General features: G+C 40.6%; 1 protein-coding gene across 1 annotated transcript; it reads right to left on the bottom strand.

Moving 5' to 3' along the window:
* Positions 1 to 202: 202 nt before the first annotated feature.
* LOC121859180 (proline and serine-rich protein 1-like) lies at positions 203 to 17,625 on the bottom strand. Its single transcript, XM_042355929.1, has 7 exons — positions 17,621 to 17,625; positions 16,778 to 16,994; positions 4,840 to 5,047; positions 3,182 to 3,326; positions 2,751 to 2,882; positions 939 to 1,083; positions 203 to 748 (listed from the first exon to the last, which is right to left on the bottom strand). Exons 1-7 carry the CDS (start codon positions 17,623 to 17,625, stop codon positions 203 to 205), a joined length of 1,398 nt encoding a protein of 465 aa, XP_042211863.1.
* Between the last annotated feature and the right edge of the window lie 658 nt (positions 17,626 to 18,283).

The following is an 18,283-nucleotide window of genomic DNA, read 5'->3' as shown; positions in this document are numbered from 1 at the left end:
GGGAGGGTTGTGAAACATTAACATCATGGATCTTGTGATGAATGAAGTTAAATCTGCCGAACCTATTTCAATCATAATGAATCTGCTTTTTATATTTGATTTATAGTTTCAAATCCTTACTAAATGAATAATAAATAAAGAGTATGTTGCAGAGTAAATTAATTGAGTTCGAACATAATATATTAAACTAAAGATCAAGCGATTATCTTTGGACAAGAAAAATGACTGAGAGTGAGAGTGCGAGGAGGACATGAGTCAGGCTGGGGTCAGTGCATCCCGACTTTCGTATGACTTCGGCTTCTGCTTCATCGTGAGCAATATCTGCATCAGAACGGAAGTCGTCGGCCGGCACCTCTGGTAGCGTGTCCGGACGCCGTGGAAGCGGGGCGCGTGGGAAAGCCTGTGACGTCACTGGGACACTGGGGATTGGCTGACTTGACGGTGACGTCAAAGGGAAGGGCGGGAGTGGATCACTGAGTGGTGATGTCACGGGTAAGCATGGCACTGACTCACTCATTGGTGACGTCATGGAGTCGTCTGTCTGGCGGGGTGCTGTGAGTGGCGTGATGGAGGGGAGGTGGTCCAGGTCAGAGTCAGGGAGCGGTGACGTTACTGGCTGGTCTCCTGCAGTCACAACAACAGTCACGGGGGAGCTGGAGGCCTGAGGTGGAATGGTAGTTCGTTTCATTTCCGCACTCACACTCTCCCCACCATGCCAATTATCATCATTCAGTGCAGCTACAGTATACTGTATCACAACAAATCATCACTATATATCAGATTCCAACTACGTGCAGTAGTCGAGCAAGACAGTAAAGCATTTATGTTTAGGTTTGTATGGTCTACTGGTTGGTAGGATGGGAGGACAGCAGGCTTACGGGGCAATTAGGCTCAGATTAGGCCTAAAGAGCATACTAAGCCTACTATGGAAGGCTTACACGCTGTAGGGGGCCAGCGAAGACACACGCCACCGGCAGCGGGAAATCGAACAGGAAGGGACGAGGCTGAGGGTCCCTGGGCTGGAGGGCGATAAGGGGACGTGGCTTCAGTAAGGGCCGGCAACCCTGGGCACGAGCACGTCCGCTGTGGGGACACAAGGTTAGGTGACATTAATGGCAATACACAGATAGAGAAAGAGAGATCACGAACAAAAATATAAATAACATCAGCAGCACCTGTCGTCTTCCTACCTGCAGGTGGTGACGGTGACGGGCTGGGTGAAAGGCGGCGTCTGCATAATGACGAACCAACTGCCCAGGACATCTCGTGACCAGCTGAGTTCTACTGTCTTCTGCACGCTCTCACACTCCACACTGTATGACAACCCAGAGACTTAATAATAATAATAATAATAATAATAATAATAATAATAATAATAATAATAATAATAATAATAATAATAATAATAATAATAACTACCTGTTCTCTTTACATATGTGTAATTCCTCCTTCACTAGTGGTATCTTTCCTCACAAACTGAAAATCGCTAAGGTTTACCCAGTATATAAAAAAATCTGGTAATAAGGTATTTTCAAGAATTACCACCCCATATCAGTCCTCCCTGCCTTGGTTTACCTCATATCTGTCTAACAGGAAGCAGTATGTCGCTATAATAATCATCAATCTGACTCCTCACCAATTTTTTATGGCGTCCCTCAATGCTTCAATCTCGGTCCAGTACTGTTTTTGTTGTACAAAAACAATATAGTCCACTCCAGCACACTCGTAAGATCCAACTTATTTGCAGGCGATAGTAATCTCTATGCCAGTCACTCAGACCTCCATTCCTTGATGAGAACTATGAACACTGGTTTGACTAAAGTCAGGACCTGGGTAATATGTAATAAACTGACCTTAAACCTCGAAAAAACCCACTACACAATCTTTCACAGAAGGCAAAACTTACCCCCTTTTCTGGACCCCCTGTACCTTGGTAATACAGTCCTCAAACATGAACAAAATACTAAATTCCTTGGCGTTATTGTTGATGAGAAACTAAACTGGAGAAACCACAAACAAGTCATTCACAGTAAAGTCAATAAACAGTGCGGTATCCTGTATCACACTCACCAGTCACTCACTCTTGCAGCAATGAAAGAAATCTATTATGATCATGTTTACCAACACTTATCTCAGCCATGTCAATATTGTCATTATTGTCCATTCTGTATCTGTATTTTTCTGGCTAATTAAACTGTTTCAACTATAAACTACTACTACTACTACTTTTTTTATCATGGCCTCCATCCTCCCCTAATAGCCTTACCTTCGCCGCCACTTTATTACCTTAAAATTAAATATCGTAATACATAAGTAGCTATCCTAGCTGTGTTGAGTTAGTTGAGCCGCAGATCTATGCGGCATTCAGTGACTGTTGCCTCATAGTCAACTACTACTACTACTACTAATAATAATAATAGTAATAATAATAATAAACAGTTTATTGAAAGAACATGGCAGTTAAGGGCTGAAAATATACAACAAAAAGAGATGATAAAAGTTACACGTGATGAAATTAGGGGATTGGGTCACTTGATTGACAGAACCTTTCAGTGCAAAATGAGAAGAAACATTGAGTGAACACACAAATTAACTACAGATCTGGACGTAATCTCTGTGGCTATAGCCTATAGTGGCTCTTGTGTGTGTGTCGAGAGAGAGAGAGAGAGAGAGAGAGAGAGAGAGAGAGAGAGAGAGAGAGAGAGAGAGAGAGCTGATGAAGTATGGTGCAAGTGGTAACAAGTACTGACCCGGTGTCGACAGTAGGAAGTTGGGAGGTGGCGGCGGACAGATCAAGTGGGGGATGAGGCAGCTGCGCCAACACGGTCTGGATCTCTGTGAGCTCCTCCTCGTACTTTCTGGCCAGGGACGAGGCCAGTTCACTGAAGGATGACAAGTTGGTTATCACTGACAATATCGATACTGACTGCAATAATTGACTTACTGTTTACCACTGTTTACCTCCCTGAGACTGTGTATCTGTGTTCAAGCTGAAATAAGGTGAACTTATATGGCGATTTCACCGAGGATCTTGAAATCTAATAGGGAGAAATTGGTTGTAATCATCAATTGTTTGTGTTTAACTAATTTAATGAAACAATTTTAAAATCATAAGACAAAATGGCAAAGGAAATATAATTATATACAGTGGGAGCCGTGTAGGCATCCTAAGTACACCTACCTCGGGTAACCCACCGGCATGATGCAAAAAGATCTGTTGGTGGGGTTAGTAGCGCAGCTCGGGGCCTCCCTCAAGTACGCAGGCAGTTTGGCTAGGTCCTCCGCTGTCACCTGACTCGGGGAATTACCTGTATGAAGAGACGAACCTGAAGACGGAGACAAAGAGCACAACTTATCATTTTATTGCCAAGGCGCGAGGGAGGGTGGTGCATGACTACGAATTCGAGACACGACACAGCGTAGTTTTCGTGCCAAGGCTGACGTGTTCACTGCCAGATACAAGTCACAACAAATGAGTGAGTGTAATCAGGTTAAACATAGAAGAAAAGACATGTACTATACAGGGAGAGAAGACATGTACAGGGAGAGAAGACATGTACAGGGAGAGAAGACATGTATAGGGAGAGAAGACATGTACAGGGAGAGAAGACATGTACAGGGAGAGAAGACATGTACAGGGAGAGAAGACATGTACAGGGAGAGAAGACATGTACAGGGAGAGAAGACATATACAGGGAGAGAAGACATGTACTGGGAGAGAAGACATGTTCAGGGAGAGAAGACATGTTCAGGGAGAGAAGACATGTACAGGGAAAGAAGACATATACTGGGAGAGAAGACATGTACAGGGAAAGAAGACATGTACAGGGACAGAAGACATGTACAGGGAAAGAAGACATATACAGGGAGAGAAGACATATACAGGGAGAGAAGACATGTACAGGGAGAGAAGACATGTACAGGGAGAGAAGACATATACAGGGAGAGAAGACATGTACAGGGAGAGGTGTCAAGAGTTTAGGGCAACACAGTAAGGTAAGGTGAGGTAAACTCGTAACACAGGCAAGTAGGTCAGTGTTAGTGAGTCGTGGTCATGAAAGAACAGGTAAGGTTGGTTTGCTGTGTGTGTGTGTGTGTGTGTGTGTGTGTGTGTGTGTGTGTTGTGTGTGTGTGTGTGTGTGTGTGTGTGTGTGTGTGTGTGTGTGTGTGTGTGTGTGTGTGTGTGTGTGCCAAGATCTGCTTCACAAGAGATACCTTACTTTAAATAAGCCGAGAAAAGGTCACTAGCCACGTCAAGGTGAGGGTGTGGCAGCCCTTGATAAACTAGTCATCTATGTCAGTCAGCCTTAACAGCTGAGTACTCTACCCCAGGTGATAATCCACTTTATATGTGATTATCTGCCTTTTAAAGAAATGGAAATATGTCAAGCTATTAAGTATTTATTTGCCTGGAGTATAAACTGACGTAAGTGCAACATAAAAATAAATCTATTTCAACATGAGGTCATCTTATTATTTTTAGTATGGTAAATTGTAGTGACGTGTATACAGGGCTTCCCGTATGTAAAACTCGAGTTTATTGTAAATAAACTTTAATAAATATTAGTTTTACTGTCCTTGGAATATGATGTTTTCTTCTTGTACATTTGATTTTCTTTTTAAAGATTCATTCACATTTAAGTCTCATTCAAGGCCCCACCTGTATGGTCAAAACATAAGACATTACTGTATTTGTTTTGCTGTATTGTTTCTAGATTTAAGGATCACCTGAAGAATCACCACCCCAGCTTATTTCACAGAAACATTAACCATCCTAACACTATTTGAGGAGACAAGGTTAGGTTGGGTTAGGTTAGGTTAATGATATGAAAAATCTACCTGTAAAACTTGTTGGTCCTGTTAATCCCTGAGGTTCTCGGAGCCCTTGTGGCGAGAGTGGGAGTGGAAGACCGTCTCCTCCCACCAGCTGAGGCACAGGGGGCTTCCTCTCACCCAGTGTGTCTACCTGGGAGTCCTGCAACAGGGAGGAGGGCGGCGGGAGGGTCAAGTGAGGTCGATGCGTTGCTGAGTTCAGTGGAGGAAGTTCCTGTGGGAAGATAAGGTTGGGATTTACATGCTGAGGAGTCTAACAGTCAATGGACTTCAAGATGGTGTAAATAACGTCCTTCAAGATGGTGTAAATAACGTGACTCAAGATGGTGTAACTAACGTGCTTCAAGATGGTGTAAATAACGTCCTTCAAGATGGTGTAAATACCGTCCTTCAATAAAGTGTAAATAACGTCCTTCAAGATGGTGTAAATACCGTCCTTCAAGATGGTGTAAATAACGTCCTTCAATATAGTGTAAATAACGTCCTTCAAGATGGTGTAAATAACGTCCTTCAAGATGGTGTTAATACCGTCCTTCAAAATGGTGTAAATAACGTCCTTCAATATAGTGTAAATAACGTCATTCAAGATGGTGTTAATACCGTCCTTCAAGATGGTGTTAATACCGTCTTATAAGATGGTGTAAATAACGTGACTCAAGATGGTGTAAATACCGTCCTTCAATATAGTGTAAATAACGTCCTTCAAGATGGTGTAAATAACGTCCTTCAAGATGGTGTAAATAACGTAACTCAAGATGGTGTAAATATCGTGCTTCAAGATGGTGTAAATAACGTAACTCAAGATGGTGTAAATACCGTCCTTCAAGATGGTGTAAATAACGTGCCTTAAGATGGTGTAAATATCGTCCTTCAAGATGGTGTAAATAACGTAACTCAAGATGGTGTAAATATCGTCCTTCAAGATGGTGTAAATAACGTGCCTCAAGATGGTGTAAATATCGTCCTTCAAGATGGTGTAAATAACGTAACTCAAGATGGTGTAAATATCGTGCTTCAAGATGGTGTAAATAACGTAACTCAAGATGGTGTAAATATCGTGCTTCAAGATGGTGTAAATAACGTGACTCAAGATGGTGTAAATAACGTCCTTCAAGATGGTGTAAATAACGTGACTCAAGATGGTGTAAATAACGTCCTTCAAGATGGTGTAAATAACGTGACTCAAGATGGTGTAAATAACGTCCTTCAAGATGGTGTAAATAACGTGACTCAAGATGGTGTAAATATCGTGCTTCAAGATGGTGTAAATAACGTGACTCAAGATGGTGTAAATACTGTGCTTCAATATGGTGTAAATAACGTGACTCAAGATGGTGTAAATAACGTGACTCAAGATGGTGTAAATATCGTGCTTCAAGATGGTGTAAATAACGTGACTCAAGATGGTGTAAATACTGTGCTTCAATATGGTGTAAATAACGTGACTCAAGATGGTGTAAATATCTTGCTTCAAGATGGTGTAAATAACGTGCTTCAAGATGGTGTTACATGTAGTGGCGCCAAGTAATTGATAAACCAGGTTGCTAATCTGACTTTCTACCTCATTTACTTACAATTGCAGGGCTTCAATTGTTTCTCTTACTTGGACAATACTATTTATCACTATTTATCTTATTTTTTTTTAAATTGTTGTATTTATTTATGGGCCTTTGCTATTAATTATTATTATTATTATTATTATTATTATTATTATTATTATTATTATTGTTGTTGTTGTTGTTGTTGTTGTTGTTGTTGTTGTTGTTGTTATTATTATTATTATTACTTTTATCATTATTATTATTATTATTATTATTATTATTATTATTATTATTATTATTATTACTTTTATCATTATTATTATTATTATTATTATTATTATTATTATTATTATTATTATTATTATTATTATTATTATTATATTTTCGCCCCCAGGCCCTGATGTGGGTCATTGGCCTGTGCCCTGGTGGGCTAATCCCATAAAAAAGGACCAAATTAGAAGACAGTACTTATATTCTATTCACATTTAAGTAACTATATTAACAAATTCTCAACAAAATAATTCAATAGTTTAATAATACCCAAAATTCAGCACTTTTAGCATGTACAGTTGCGGCTGGATCTGGCATGGAAGGACCTGAGGATCATTAGTTGAGGAAGACTGGAATTTTAGTATATTTTCTCAGATTTTTCTAGGTATAGTATTAATTTTTTGTGGTTCCAACATAATTTGTGAGGAAAATCAGCATTCTTAGATGTAAACCAACCATATACTCGGACAGTACATGTCCGCAACTGTACATAAAATTCACTCCAAACAATGTGTTCTAGATTATGGCTACTTAAGTCATATTCTTATCATTCACAAGGTAAGCTTAATGTAATCGGTGCTAAACCTTTGAACGTTTTAGGATTTAATGTGGAAGAAATTGGTTATCACACAATGGTGATAAGAGCGCCGTGAAATGTGTGCTGGGAAACAATGGCATTCCTCAGCGGGTGTTTATTGCCAATGTACAGTACAGTAGAGTAACGTTTCCTCGTAAGCATTTGTGTATCTTGTTAATCTTCTTATGGGATATTACTTATTATATTGTAACTTTATCATTATATATATTTTTTTAATATTGATTTTTTTCGAAATCATTTTCTTTGTTTGGCTTTCACCCTCCCTGAAGTTTTTGTTTCGCTTTATTTATTTTTATTTTTTTTGCGTCGTTTCTCAAAATAATCGTCTCGTTCTTCTTGGCTTCAGCAGCAGATACGCGAAGACCACCACAGGTAACTCGCTGGATGACCTACGCTTATAGTCTATCATTATAAAACGTATTCACATCACCACAAAGTCAATTTCGACAACATGGGGCTATTGCCAGAGTTAAAATCGTATATTCTATCTATAAAATGAGCAAGAAGTCCTTTGTATGTGACAGAGGTGAACAGGTGAAGTAACACAGGTGGGGCTCCATCTTACCACCTGGATAAAAGTAAAGTTCCCTCATTTGAAACTCCAGGTGAGGAGGAGGAAGCTTTATGAGCCTCCGGTGATATGGAGGGAGATGTACAGTATGTTGTTACCCTCGTTCGTCCTCCCGCTAGTCCTCATTGGCACCCTCGCCTGATTGTAACTCAGCTAATTTTTCTGAGGTTGTTTATCGTACAATAGTGATGTACTCCATTTAATCCTACCTGACCTTACTTACGTTGACGTTAATAAACGGTGTACTTAGATCGGTAACAGTTTTAGTTCTACTAATTAACGGTAATTTGTATATTCGTTCTGACAATGAGAACTTACATAATACAGGAGTTCTTGTATGCTTGTAGTGAACCCAATGGTGATCAAATATAGTTTACTTGCTTCCATATTAAACTGAAACCAGAAGGAAAAAGACTGTGTTTGGGAGGAATGATGCCTCAGCTGCACACCCCCCAGATCAGGGGTTTTCAAACTATGGGTCCCGACCCTTCAGTGGATCGCGAAATAAATAAATTGGGTCGCAAATTAAAAATGGGTCGCGAAAATGAATAAGAAAAAATTAAAATGGGTCGCGAAAATAAATAAAAAAATAAAAATAAATGCACCATAATTTAGGCTTGGTTATTGTAATGTACACTCCACAGTCTAGGAAGCGACTGCAAGGAGAGCATTCCTGATTCTTTCTTTACCTCTCATGTCATCCGTTTTGCGCAGAAAAACTCGTAATCGTAGTTTTTCCCCCGTAATCATGAGAAATTTACATGAATTTTGTCGATGCTAAATAGAGGAAAATTGTGAACAGTGTTTGTCTTTGATTTACTCATTTCATATCAATACACTTAGGTTTAATGGGTCGCAATTCAAATTGTTGTTCTGGCTGTGGGTCGCAGTAAAAAAAGTTTGAAAAACACTGCCCTAGATGGCCTGTGACTTTAATGACCTTGGTCAGCTGTGCCCAGTCAAGGTCAAAAGAAAATACACCCAACACATCTACCGTACTCCACCTGTTCACCGTTGTTCCTATCTTTAGTGCAAGTCCATCAGTTAATATTGGGCGGTTTCCACAAAGTTGCAGCCATTAGCATAATAAACTGACAGCCCAGGATAGTCTCCCGATACCAAGTTGAACATAACTAACCATAAGGCGGACACTGTATCCTACTGTACTGTAGATGACTGGTCACGCAGGCTCAATGTATAAGACATATTCTCCCTTCCAAGTCGATCACAGGCGTTAGGAAAACAGTAGATGGGGTTTTTGATACGTTCTCAGGACTAATCGTACAGAGCAGGTAAAACAAGATAAAACCCTTCCTTCTCGACTCCCAGCTAAGTGTAGGAGAGGCGCATTCCATGCTTCATAAAACTAGAAAGACAAGGTATTAATAAGCTAACCAGTAGAGTGATGTCAAAGTGAAGAAGCTATATTTTTAGGCGTAACTTCAACCTGTAACTACTGTACAGGGCCTACCCGGAGCTCCACCAACCTTGTTTATTCTCGGCCACGTCTTCGCGCTCCAGAGATTTCATTCACGACGCTGTGCTGAAATAACTTCTGAAATTTCTTTTTTAAGTTTTCGTAATTAGTTTTATGACCCAAAGTCGCGCCTGTTTTTGTATTTACCGGAGTAGAATTTAATCTCAACTTGATCCAGCGTCAAGACACCCTTATTAACTCGACAGACATGGAACACGACCCCGCCATTAATTCCTCACACGGCCACCACAGCCTTGTGTTGGTGCTTATGAGGCTGTTGTTGTATAAGCTACCATCTCGTCTCCACCTGTTCTGGTTGTTGGTTTCCTTTCTGAATCACCTGAAGAATCCACCCCAATTTATTTCACCTAAAAATTAACCACCCTAACACTATTTGGAGGGACAAGGCTAGGTTAGGTTCGGTTATTTTGATTAAACTTTAGTTGAAATAAGCCTTTTCTTTAAATCATCACGTTAAGATAATGTAGGCTCCAGAAAAACGTAACCAAAGACAAATAACATAACTATTATTTCAGGTGACTTATAGTGTCGTCATCTGCACCGATAGTTGTGTAACACTGTAACTTGTGGTGCTCTTTGTTAAGGCAGTGAACACGACTACATGGTCTGGTCTGGTCTGGTTATAACTCTCCCTAATAATGTGCCTCACTGTTTAGGTTTGTCGACGTTTGCCTTTACCTAACATTTACCTCCTGTCCTCGGTGCCTTCACACTACACTAACCTAACTTAACTTTAACCTAACCTAATCTAACTCGCCTAACCTATCCTAAATTTAACCTAACTTAACTTAACTTTTACCTAACTTATTCAAACTTTTACCTAACCCAACCTAACGTAACTTTAACCTAATATAACCCAACTTTCACCTAACCTAACTTCCACCTATCCTAACTTTCACCTAACCTATCCCAACTGTAACCTAATTTATGGACAAAATAATGTACTGTACTGTATGTCTACTGATTAGGGTTCACGAGTCTGAATTTCGGGGTTCGTGGTGCAAGGATTGAGGCGAACGGACATTAATAGTTGACTGTACTCAAGGTCACCTTGAATCTATATTGACCTTGACTGTACTGTACTGTATGTAAAGTCCGACAATGATATCTCAGTTATATACAGAAGTCTTGGATTTATCTTACTGTGTATTCATCTTTAGCAAGAGGTGGGAGGGATTGCTCTCAATTTTGCTTTCTAGATATTATTTAGACTGATATTATTATTCTTATTAGTAGTAGTAGTAGTAGTAGTAGTAGTAGTTATTGTTATTGTCAGTTATTAAACCCATCACCTGTCTTATCAGTTGTGACCCAGCGGTTCATCATTAATTAATTGATACACAAGATAAACACAACAATGTATCGACAAAGAACGTTCTTATCAGTACGTTATCTTCCCATGCTTATATTTCTTCTTGGGTGTCCTTTTCCTATAAAGCTAAAGGATCACGTGAAAATTAGGCACCCCAGCTTATTGCATTTGATGATTAAACACACTAATGCTAACCTAACCCAATGTAACGTAACCCAACCCAATCTAACCTAACCTAATATAACCTAACCTAACCTAATCTAACCAAACCTAACCTAACCTAACCCAACCTAACCTAACCTAACCTAACCTAACCCAATCTAACCTACTCTACCCTAACCTAGTCCCCCTCTCAGGTTGCGGTTGGATATTTAATCATTAGCTGAAATAAGCTGGGGTTCCTAATCTTCACGTCATCCAAGCTAAATTGTAATGTATGTACAGTATATGAGTAAGTGTGTGTCGTCCTGAAGTACTTAACGTAACAAGTTATACATACCTCATCGGAAAGGTCTTGCATAAAGGAGTGTTTGAAAATTAATAAAAAAAATATATATATTGATAAATGGATAAGGAAAGAAAAGACAGAGAGAGAGAGAGAGAGTTAAGAGGGGTAAGTAGAGAGAGAGAGAGAGACCACCTTCCTCGAGCACAGGTCGATACAAGTCTTACTTTGTTAATGGTTTACACGTCTGTGCTGGGGTAAGACAGTGGTCTGTGAATTATTAACTACTGTAAAAAATGCACCGCAATGTTTAGGTGATCTTCCTCTGTTGTGTATTTTACTATTTTTCTGAGAAGTGGTGTAATTATTTTAAAAGATTAATTCTAAAATTTACTTTAAAATCCTGGTGTATGTGTAATAGCATAGTCAAACAAGCAATTAATATTGTTTTGTTTTAATTTTATGACTGAATATTTGATTAAATTCTAGTCAAACAGTAAAACGTTAACATCTAGTTAATATAGATCCTCTCAGAGCAGTTTATTCAATTCTTCTCCCAACTGTGTCTCAAGGATAACCTCCCATGAGCACGTAAGATGTCTGGCTGAGAGGCACTATGACCACGAGTGTACAGTACAGCACAGTGTCGGCCTCAAACCATCACCAGTGTTGATCAGCGCCATAAAACTATCACCACTGATGTTGAAATGATTATAATACGTCAGGCTATTACCGACGCCTTAAAATCTACAGGAAGGTAGTAGTGGACTTATAAGCAGTGGTGCAAGAGGTGGGTGAGTAAGGGTGACTCACCAACATGGGAGTCACTGAATGAGTCACAAGTTCAACCCTAGCAGTGTGACGTGGCCAAGCAGGAGCGCCTTAAATGATGAAATATTTTCATATTCTTTGTTGTGGATGTTTCAATTTAATGAAATACAATATAGTGCAACAACAACACTTTCTAGTCCATGATAGTAATAATAATAATAATACAAATAATAATAATAATAATAATAATAATAATAATAATAATAATAAAAAAACCCGAACGAGGTGTCAACTTACACTGGGTTGTACTGTACCTATTGACCATGACTTATGACCATATAACCCCCAAACATAGTAGCTCTAGGAAACATGGACATATGTCTGAGTGTATATATGTCCATGATGAATATAGTAGCTCCTCCGTTAGTCAGAAACACACCAGTAGATACAGACAAATGACATGTTGAAATATTAATAGCATTGGCACAATACATTTATCTACTATCCACCAAAATTACAATGGAATGATGACGATTAGCCTCCTCGTGTGGTGTCTCAGAACTCTACTGTACACACTGACCGTAAACTTAGTTTAATTCAATTTCAATTGTTTATCCTAGTGCTGTCACTAGGTACCTCTGTACAATAACACCAGAAGCATCTGACAAGTGTCACAAGTATATACAGTATAAATATTATAAAGGGGCTTACTTCTATAAAGGATAATATAGGTCTCGGATCTTTTATAAACAACTGTCTCCTATGGGTAATTAAGTTCTGTGTAAAGACCAAAAACCTCTCCTTACTGTTCATTTATTTGTTTTGAATAAAGTTTATCCATTTATTTCGATTGATCATTGACTTTTCTTACATGATATATGGTGTGGCGCTGAAGACGATAGGGAACATTACTCTGCTAAAGCACAAATCAAAATTGCATTCTCTTCCTGTATCCATGGAGCGGAACTAAATGAACTGAATATATATATATATATATATATATATATATATATATATATATATATATATATATATATATATATATATATATATATATATATATATATATATACTACATAACTAACTGGAACGAATTCATATATCGTGTTGGTATTTAGTGCAATTTAATAGTAGAGTGTGTTACAGAGATTGGTATCCCCGCATCCCCTGAGCAACGCTCTTGTGCATTATGCAGAAGACCCGACAGCAGCACCCTTATCCACTACCTCCTAAGATGTCCCCACACACAACGCTTCCGTGACGCCTGCTGGACCACCACTCCACGACCCCCTGACGGAGACACGATGATCCTCCCCATACTGGCCAGATATTTTGTAAATAACATTGATTATGTGTTAAAGGAATATCCTTCCTTCCTTTATAATATTTATACTGTATATACTTGTCACACTTGCCAGATGCTTCTGGTGTCATTGTACAGGGGTACCTAGTGACAGCACTAGGATCCCGCTTCCTCTATCAAGGAATAAACAATTGAAATTGAAATTGAGTGTGTTACAGTGGGATTACTTCACCAAAGAAAACCACGTCATTCGATGGGGAACTCCTCAATCTGGCGTCGGTGTATGTGGCGTTTCATGAGCTATTCTCTTCAGCAATTTGATTGACATATTGACAAACACTAAATAAGGTGGGATATATTGTGTGCCACGAGTAGGTGTAATACTGTCTCCTAAGAAAAAAATATTGTTTAAGGAGTTTTGGGCTTTAAGGAGTATTTTAGCAGAACAGTACAGTAGGCACGCGGGTCGGGTAGTGTTGCGTCTCTGTAACAAAGCGTGTTCGGCACTCGGGCCTTCGTTGTTGAGCGGCAGAAATTGGACGGTAATTACATGAGAACATTAAGATCGTCTAAGTGATGTGAAAGTGTAAATCTATGTAGGATTTTTAATGCTAGACGCTATTGTAATTTTGAAAACTCAATCTCCACCGAGTTGGAGGTACAGCCCAGGTCAAGAGGCCGACAACCACAAAATCATTGCCATATGACAAAACTTTAATTATTTTTTTTACGGAGTTGTGGTCACGGCTGTGATAAAGGCCAACTAGGGAGTGTAGTACTGCGCCTTTAGTTAAATTAGTTCATAGTGTCAACAGTGCCAGCGGAAGAGGTTGTAAATAACTTAAAGTGAATACAAATTGGCAAGCAAGCTGGTAAGGCAACACTGCCAGCAGAGACCAAGTCGTGTTATACTGTAGGTGCCACAGAGACTTTTAATGACCAGGATAAAGCTGAGGCATTGAACAGTTTCTTTTCCTCGGTGTTCACAATAGAGGATGCGATTAACCTTCCTGCGTTTGAGGACAGACGGTTCGACACAGCACTGACCCACATTGTGTTCACAGAAGAGGGTATTAGAAATAAACTGTCAAAGCTAAAGGTCCATATGAGTCCCGGCCCTCACATGGTGCATCCTAGAGTGCTAACAGAGTTGAGCAACGAGCTTGCCGAGCCCCTGAAGGTCCTGTTTTGTAAATGCCTGGATGAACAAAAGGTTCCCAGTGAATGGAAAGTGGCTTATGTGAGTCCTATCTTCAAGAAGGGTGATCGTCACTCCAAGAACAACTATAGACCGGTGAGCCTGACCAGCATAATATGTATAGTACTTGAGAGTATTATCAGAGATGCCGCAATGGAACATCTACTACGAAACAACCTTGTAAAGGAATGCCAACACGGTTTTATGTCGGGGCGCTCATGCTTAACACAATTGCTCAAGGTATTGGATATTTGGACCCATATTCTGGAATGGGGTGGTAATATCGACAATATTTACCTAGATTTTGCCAAGGCTGTCGACAGTGTACCCCACAAAAGGCTGAAAATCAAACTGGAAGGGTACGGAATTCTGGGAAATGTCCTAGCGTGGATAGAAGACTTTCTACATGAACGCAAGCAGTGTGTGGTGATTAATGGCACGAAATCATCACCCGTACCTGTCACAAGCGGGGTACCACAGGGCAGAGTATTGGGCCCGCTGTTGTTTGTTTGTTTCATAAATGACATGCCTGACGTTGTGCACTCCTCCATACAAATGTTTGCCGATGATGCCAAGTTATTATATTTCGGGAAATCAAGAACCAAGTGGACTGTGAAGAGCTACAGAAGGACCTCTGTGGGCTCCAAGAATAGTCGAAGAAATTGTTGCTGAAATTCAATGTCACGAAGTGTAAGAGGATGCACCTGGGGCGTACCAACGGTAAGGAGGCGTATCATATGTCCCAACGGGATGAAGAAACTGCATTATTTGAGACTGAATGTGAGAAGGACCTAGGTGTGTATGTTGACAATGAGCTGAAGTTCTCGGGTCATTGCGAGAAGAAGGTAAATCAGGCAAATAAATTATTAGGTCTTATAAGAAGGTCGTTCAGATATCTAGACGGACCGTCCCTCGTAACGATCTTCAGGAGTGCAGTGCTTCCCCATCTGGAGTACTATCACCCCGTCTGGTCCCCGAGATATGCTAGGGACTGTCAGTTGGTTGAAAATGCTTAAAGGAGGGCCACCAGACTGGTGCCTGCCCTTCGGCACCTCAGCTACCCTGAGAGATTGGAGCGCCTGAACTTGCCTAGCTTATACTACAGACGGGCAAGGGGTGACCTAATTGAGGTGTATAAGCATCTCAAGGGGCACTACTCAGTCGAGTGTCCTTACTTGGAGCTGGCGGACGCTCGCCCCACAAGGGGTCAAAGCTCAAGATTGAAGAAGCCGCAAGTCTAGAAAACTGTGAAGGCAAACTTTTTCGGAATGAGAGTTGTGAACTCTTGGAACAATCTACCAGAAAGTGTTGTGACGGCACCGTTGAAGACCAGAATTGACCAACACTGGGGCAGGTTCAGGTACATTCAGGAGCCGGTGCATGCCCAGTACTTACCAACATTGCGTAACAGAGACGTGACCGATCGCCCAAGCGGCTAACGAGCCGATCATTTGGTGAAGAGGATAAAAGAAAAAGTAAAGGCAAGTACTGTACTGCATATCTCATTATCCCCAGGCGATATGTGCGCTGAATTGCATCAACGAAGGAATTTCTTCCCGGTAAACTCACTAGGTAGTTCTTATTCTCTGAATCGTCATCTCTCTAACAAGTACAATCAGAACTCACTTTTGATTCGGTTGCTAACTTCTCCTATTCAAACAACTAACAATTCTTTGCCATTGTTGTCTTATTTCTCTAGTAACTTCAACAGTCCTATTCAATCATACAACGTGCAAGTCCTCGCATTATGTTTCGGTGCTTTTGTGCTAAGAGTTACTTGACTGGTCACTAGTGTTAAGTTAGCGCCTGGTCAACGAACATGGGCGTCAAACAGTAACCCACGAGGAACAGCGCCACACACATGAGAGACGAGAGATACATTTACTCATAACTGATATCTTGAAATTGGCGAATTCCCCACACCTTAAATTTTTCATTATTTCTGGAAAAATCACGCAGGCTTCCATTTTCGCTATGGTGGTAAAATCTTGACAGTTCATTTTTGGGTTGTTTTGGCTTACTGTACAGTGTATGATTTGGTGTTTAAGGCTCGTCATTACAGCGCGCGGTACGGCACACACACACACACACATTATATTCTCGCATCAAGTATTTAGTTTGCAGGTTTCAGTTGTGGATATATTTTTTTCTGTTGGCGAAAAATATGGAAATTATGGAGACATATGTTACTTTTGTTAACTTTCTTGAATGTGATTATGTGCTCTGATAATATATACAAAAATGTTTAATTCAGTAACTTTGAAAACCACAGCCTAAGTTACAGACACTGTATACATAATGATTATCTTTTATTAGTATGGTAATCTACAAACAGTATTTTGACCATTCCCTTAACGGTTAAGGGAATGGCATTACATCATAAGTTGAACAACATTTTTTGTTCCCTTCTCTCCCGAATTGTTATTCACAGCCTTACCTGGTTACCGTCGTCTGTAGCGTTGCCTTTCCTCTTAGTGAAGGGAGAGAGGACGTGGTCGTCATCATTAGAGTCGGTGCCGGGAACACGGTCGAGGTCTGCACCCCCCACCGGGCCAGTTCCGGTGAGCTTTTCCAAGACTGAATCAGACAACCCCCCGAAGATGCCTTCCAACACCGCCTCGTCGCTGTTACTGTTATAAACACATGTTACTGGCCTGATGTATCGAAACCTTGTTATAGTAAAACAATTCAGATACTAATAAATAAATAAATAAATACAGTGTGTGTGTGTGTGTGTGTGTGTGTGTGTGTGTGTGTGCACCAGGACAATGAGGGTCGTGTTTAGTGAAGTCGTTTGATAAGTGATGGTGTCAGCATGAACGAACTCTGACGACTCACTTTAGTGTTCACAGTGACTTGTTAAGAGGTGTTGTGAATCACTGAGGGCGCTGAAGACCTTCTGTACACTGCTACTACAAGATGAGGATGTGAACAGGTGTATGTGGCCCGCTGCTTACCTTTCATCACTGACTTATTAATTCTCCCAAGTTGAGATATACTTTCTCTAATGCTTTCTCTCTCCTGCATCTTGCAACGTTTCCAAATCTTTTCTACTTTCTCTCTAGCACTTCCTCATCTCTTATTAACATAAAACTTTCTTCTACGTTTTTAAATCTATAATCTTTCCTCCTCTATCCTACTTTGTGTAATACTTCTTCCTACTTCCCATAACGTCTCTTCCTCTCCCCTGCTTCCATCTTCCTTTTTACTTTCTTGAATTGATTCAAATTCAGATTCGCCTCTACGAAGCACGGGGGCTAGTTTATTGTGCACACCTTACATCATCTTTCCTAATTTCTATAAACCCTCCACCTTTCTATTTTCTTTAGCGTTTGCTAATCTTGCCTACTTTACAATGCTTCTTCCTTTCTTACTTTCTTTAACGCCTCCTCCTTCCTACTTTCCTCATCGCTTCCTCCTCTCTCCTGACCTCTAATACTGTCTCCTCCTCCTTCCTACTTTCCGCATCGCTTCCTCCTCTCTCCTGACCTCTAATACTGTCTCCTCCTCCTTCTACTACAATCCAAGTGGCCGAACCAACCTGATCTCCTCGTTGAAAATATTATATGGGCGAGGCTCTCTTAGACTTTCGTACGATGACGACGGCAGAAAGTTTTCAGCTGGGCCATTAGGGAGGAACTCGTCGATGCTGGGGTTGGTGGTCGTCAGGCGGAACACAGTGCTCGAGTTGGCGGTAGCTGGGATCTCTGTAACGGTGAAGATGGGCGTCGTGGCGCGCTCCTGGGAGTATGACGTCGTGGAGAAGGGACGCCGAGTAGTGGGGAAGGGACGCCGAGTAGTGGGGAAGGGACGAAGAGTAGTGGGGAATGTAGGCCTCGGAGTGGTTGGAAACTTTGGTGGAGAGTACGTGGTTGCCACTACTGGTGGGAAGTAGGCCGTGGTTAAGGTCGGTCGGTGGGTAGTGGTTGGGATTCGTGGTGAC

Source organism: Homarus americanus, unplaced genomic scaffold (assembly GCF_018991925.1).
Source record: "Homarus americanus isolate GMGI-L3 unplaced genomic scaffold, GMGI_Hamer_2.0 scaffold50924, whole genome shotgun sequence".
Lineage (NCBI taxonomy): Eukaryota > Metazoa > Arthropoda > Malacostraca > Decapoda > Nephropidae > Homarus > Homarus americanus.
Note: the sequence above shows the minus strand (reverse complement) of the source record. Positions and strands in the feature narration are given on the sequence as shown.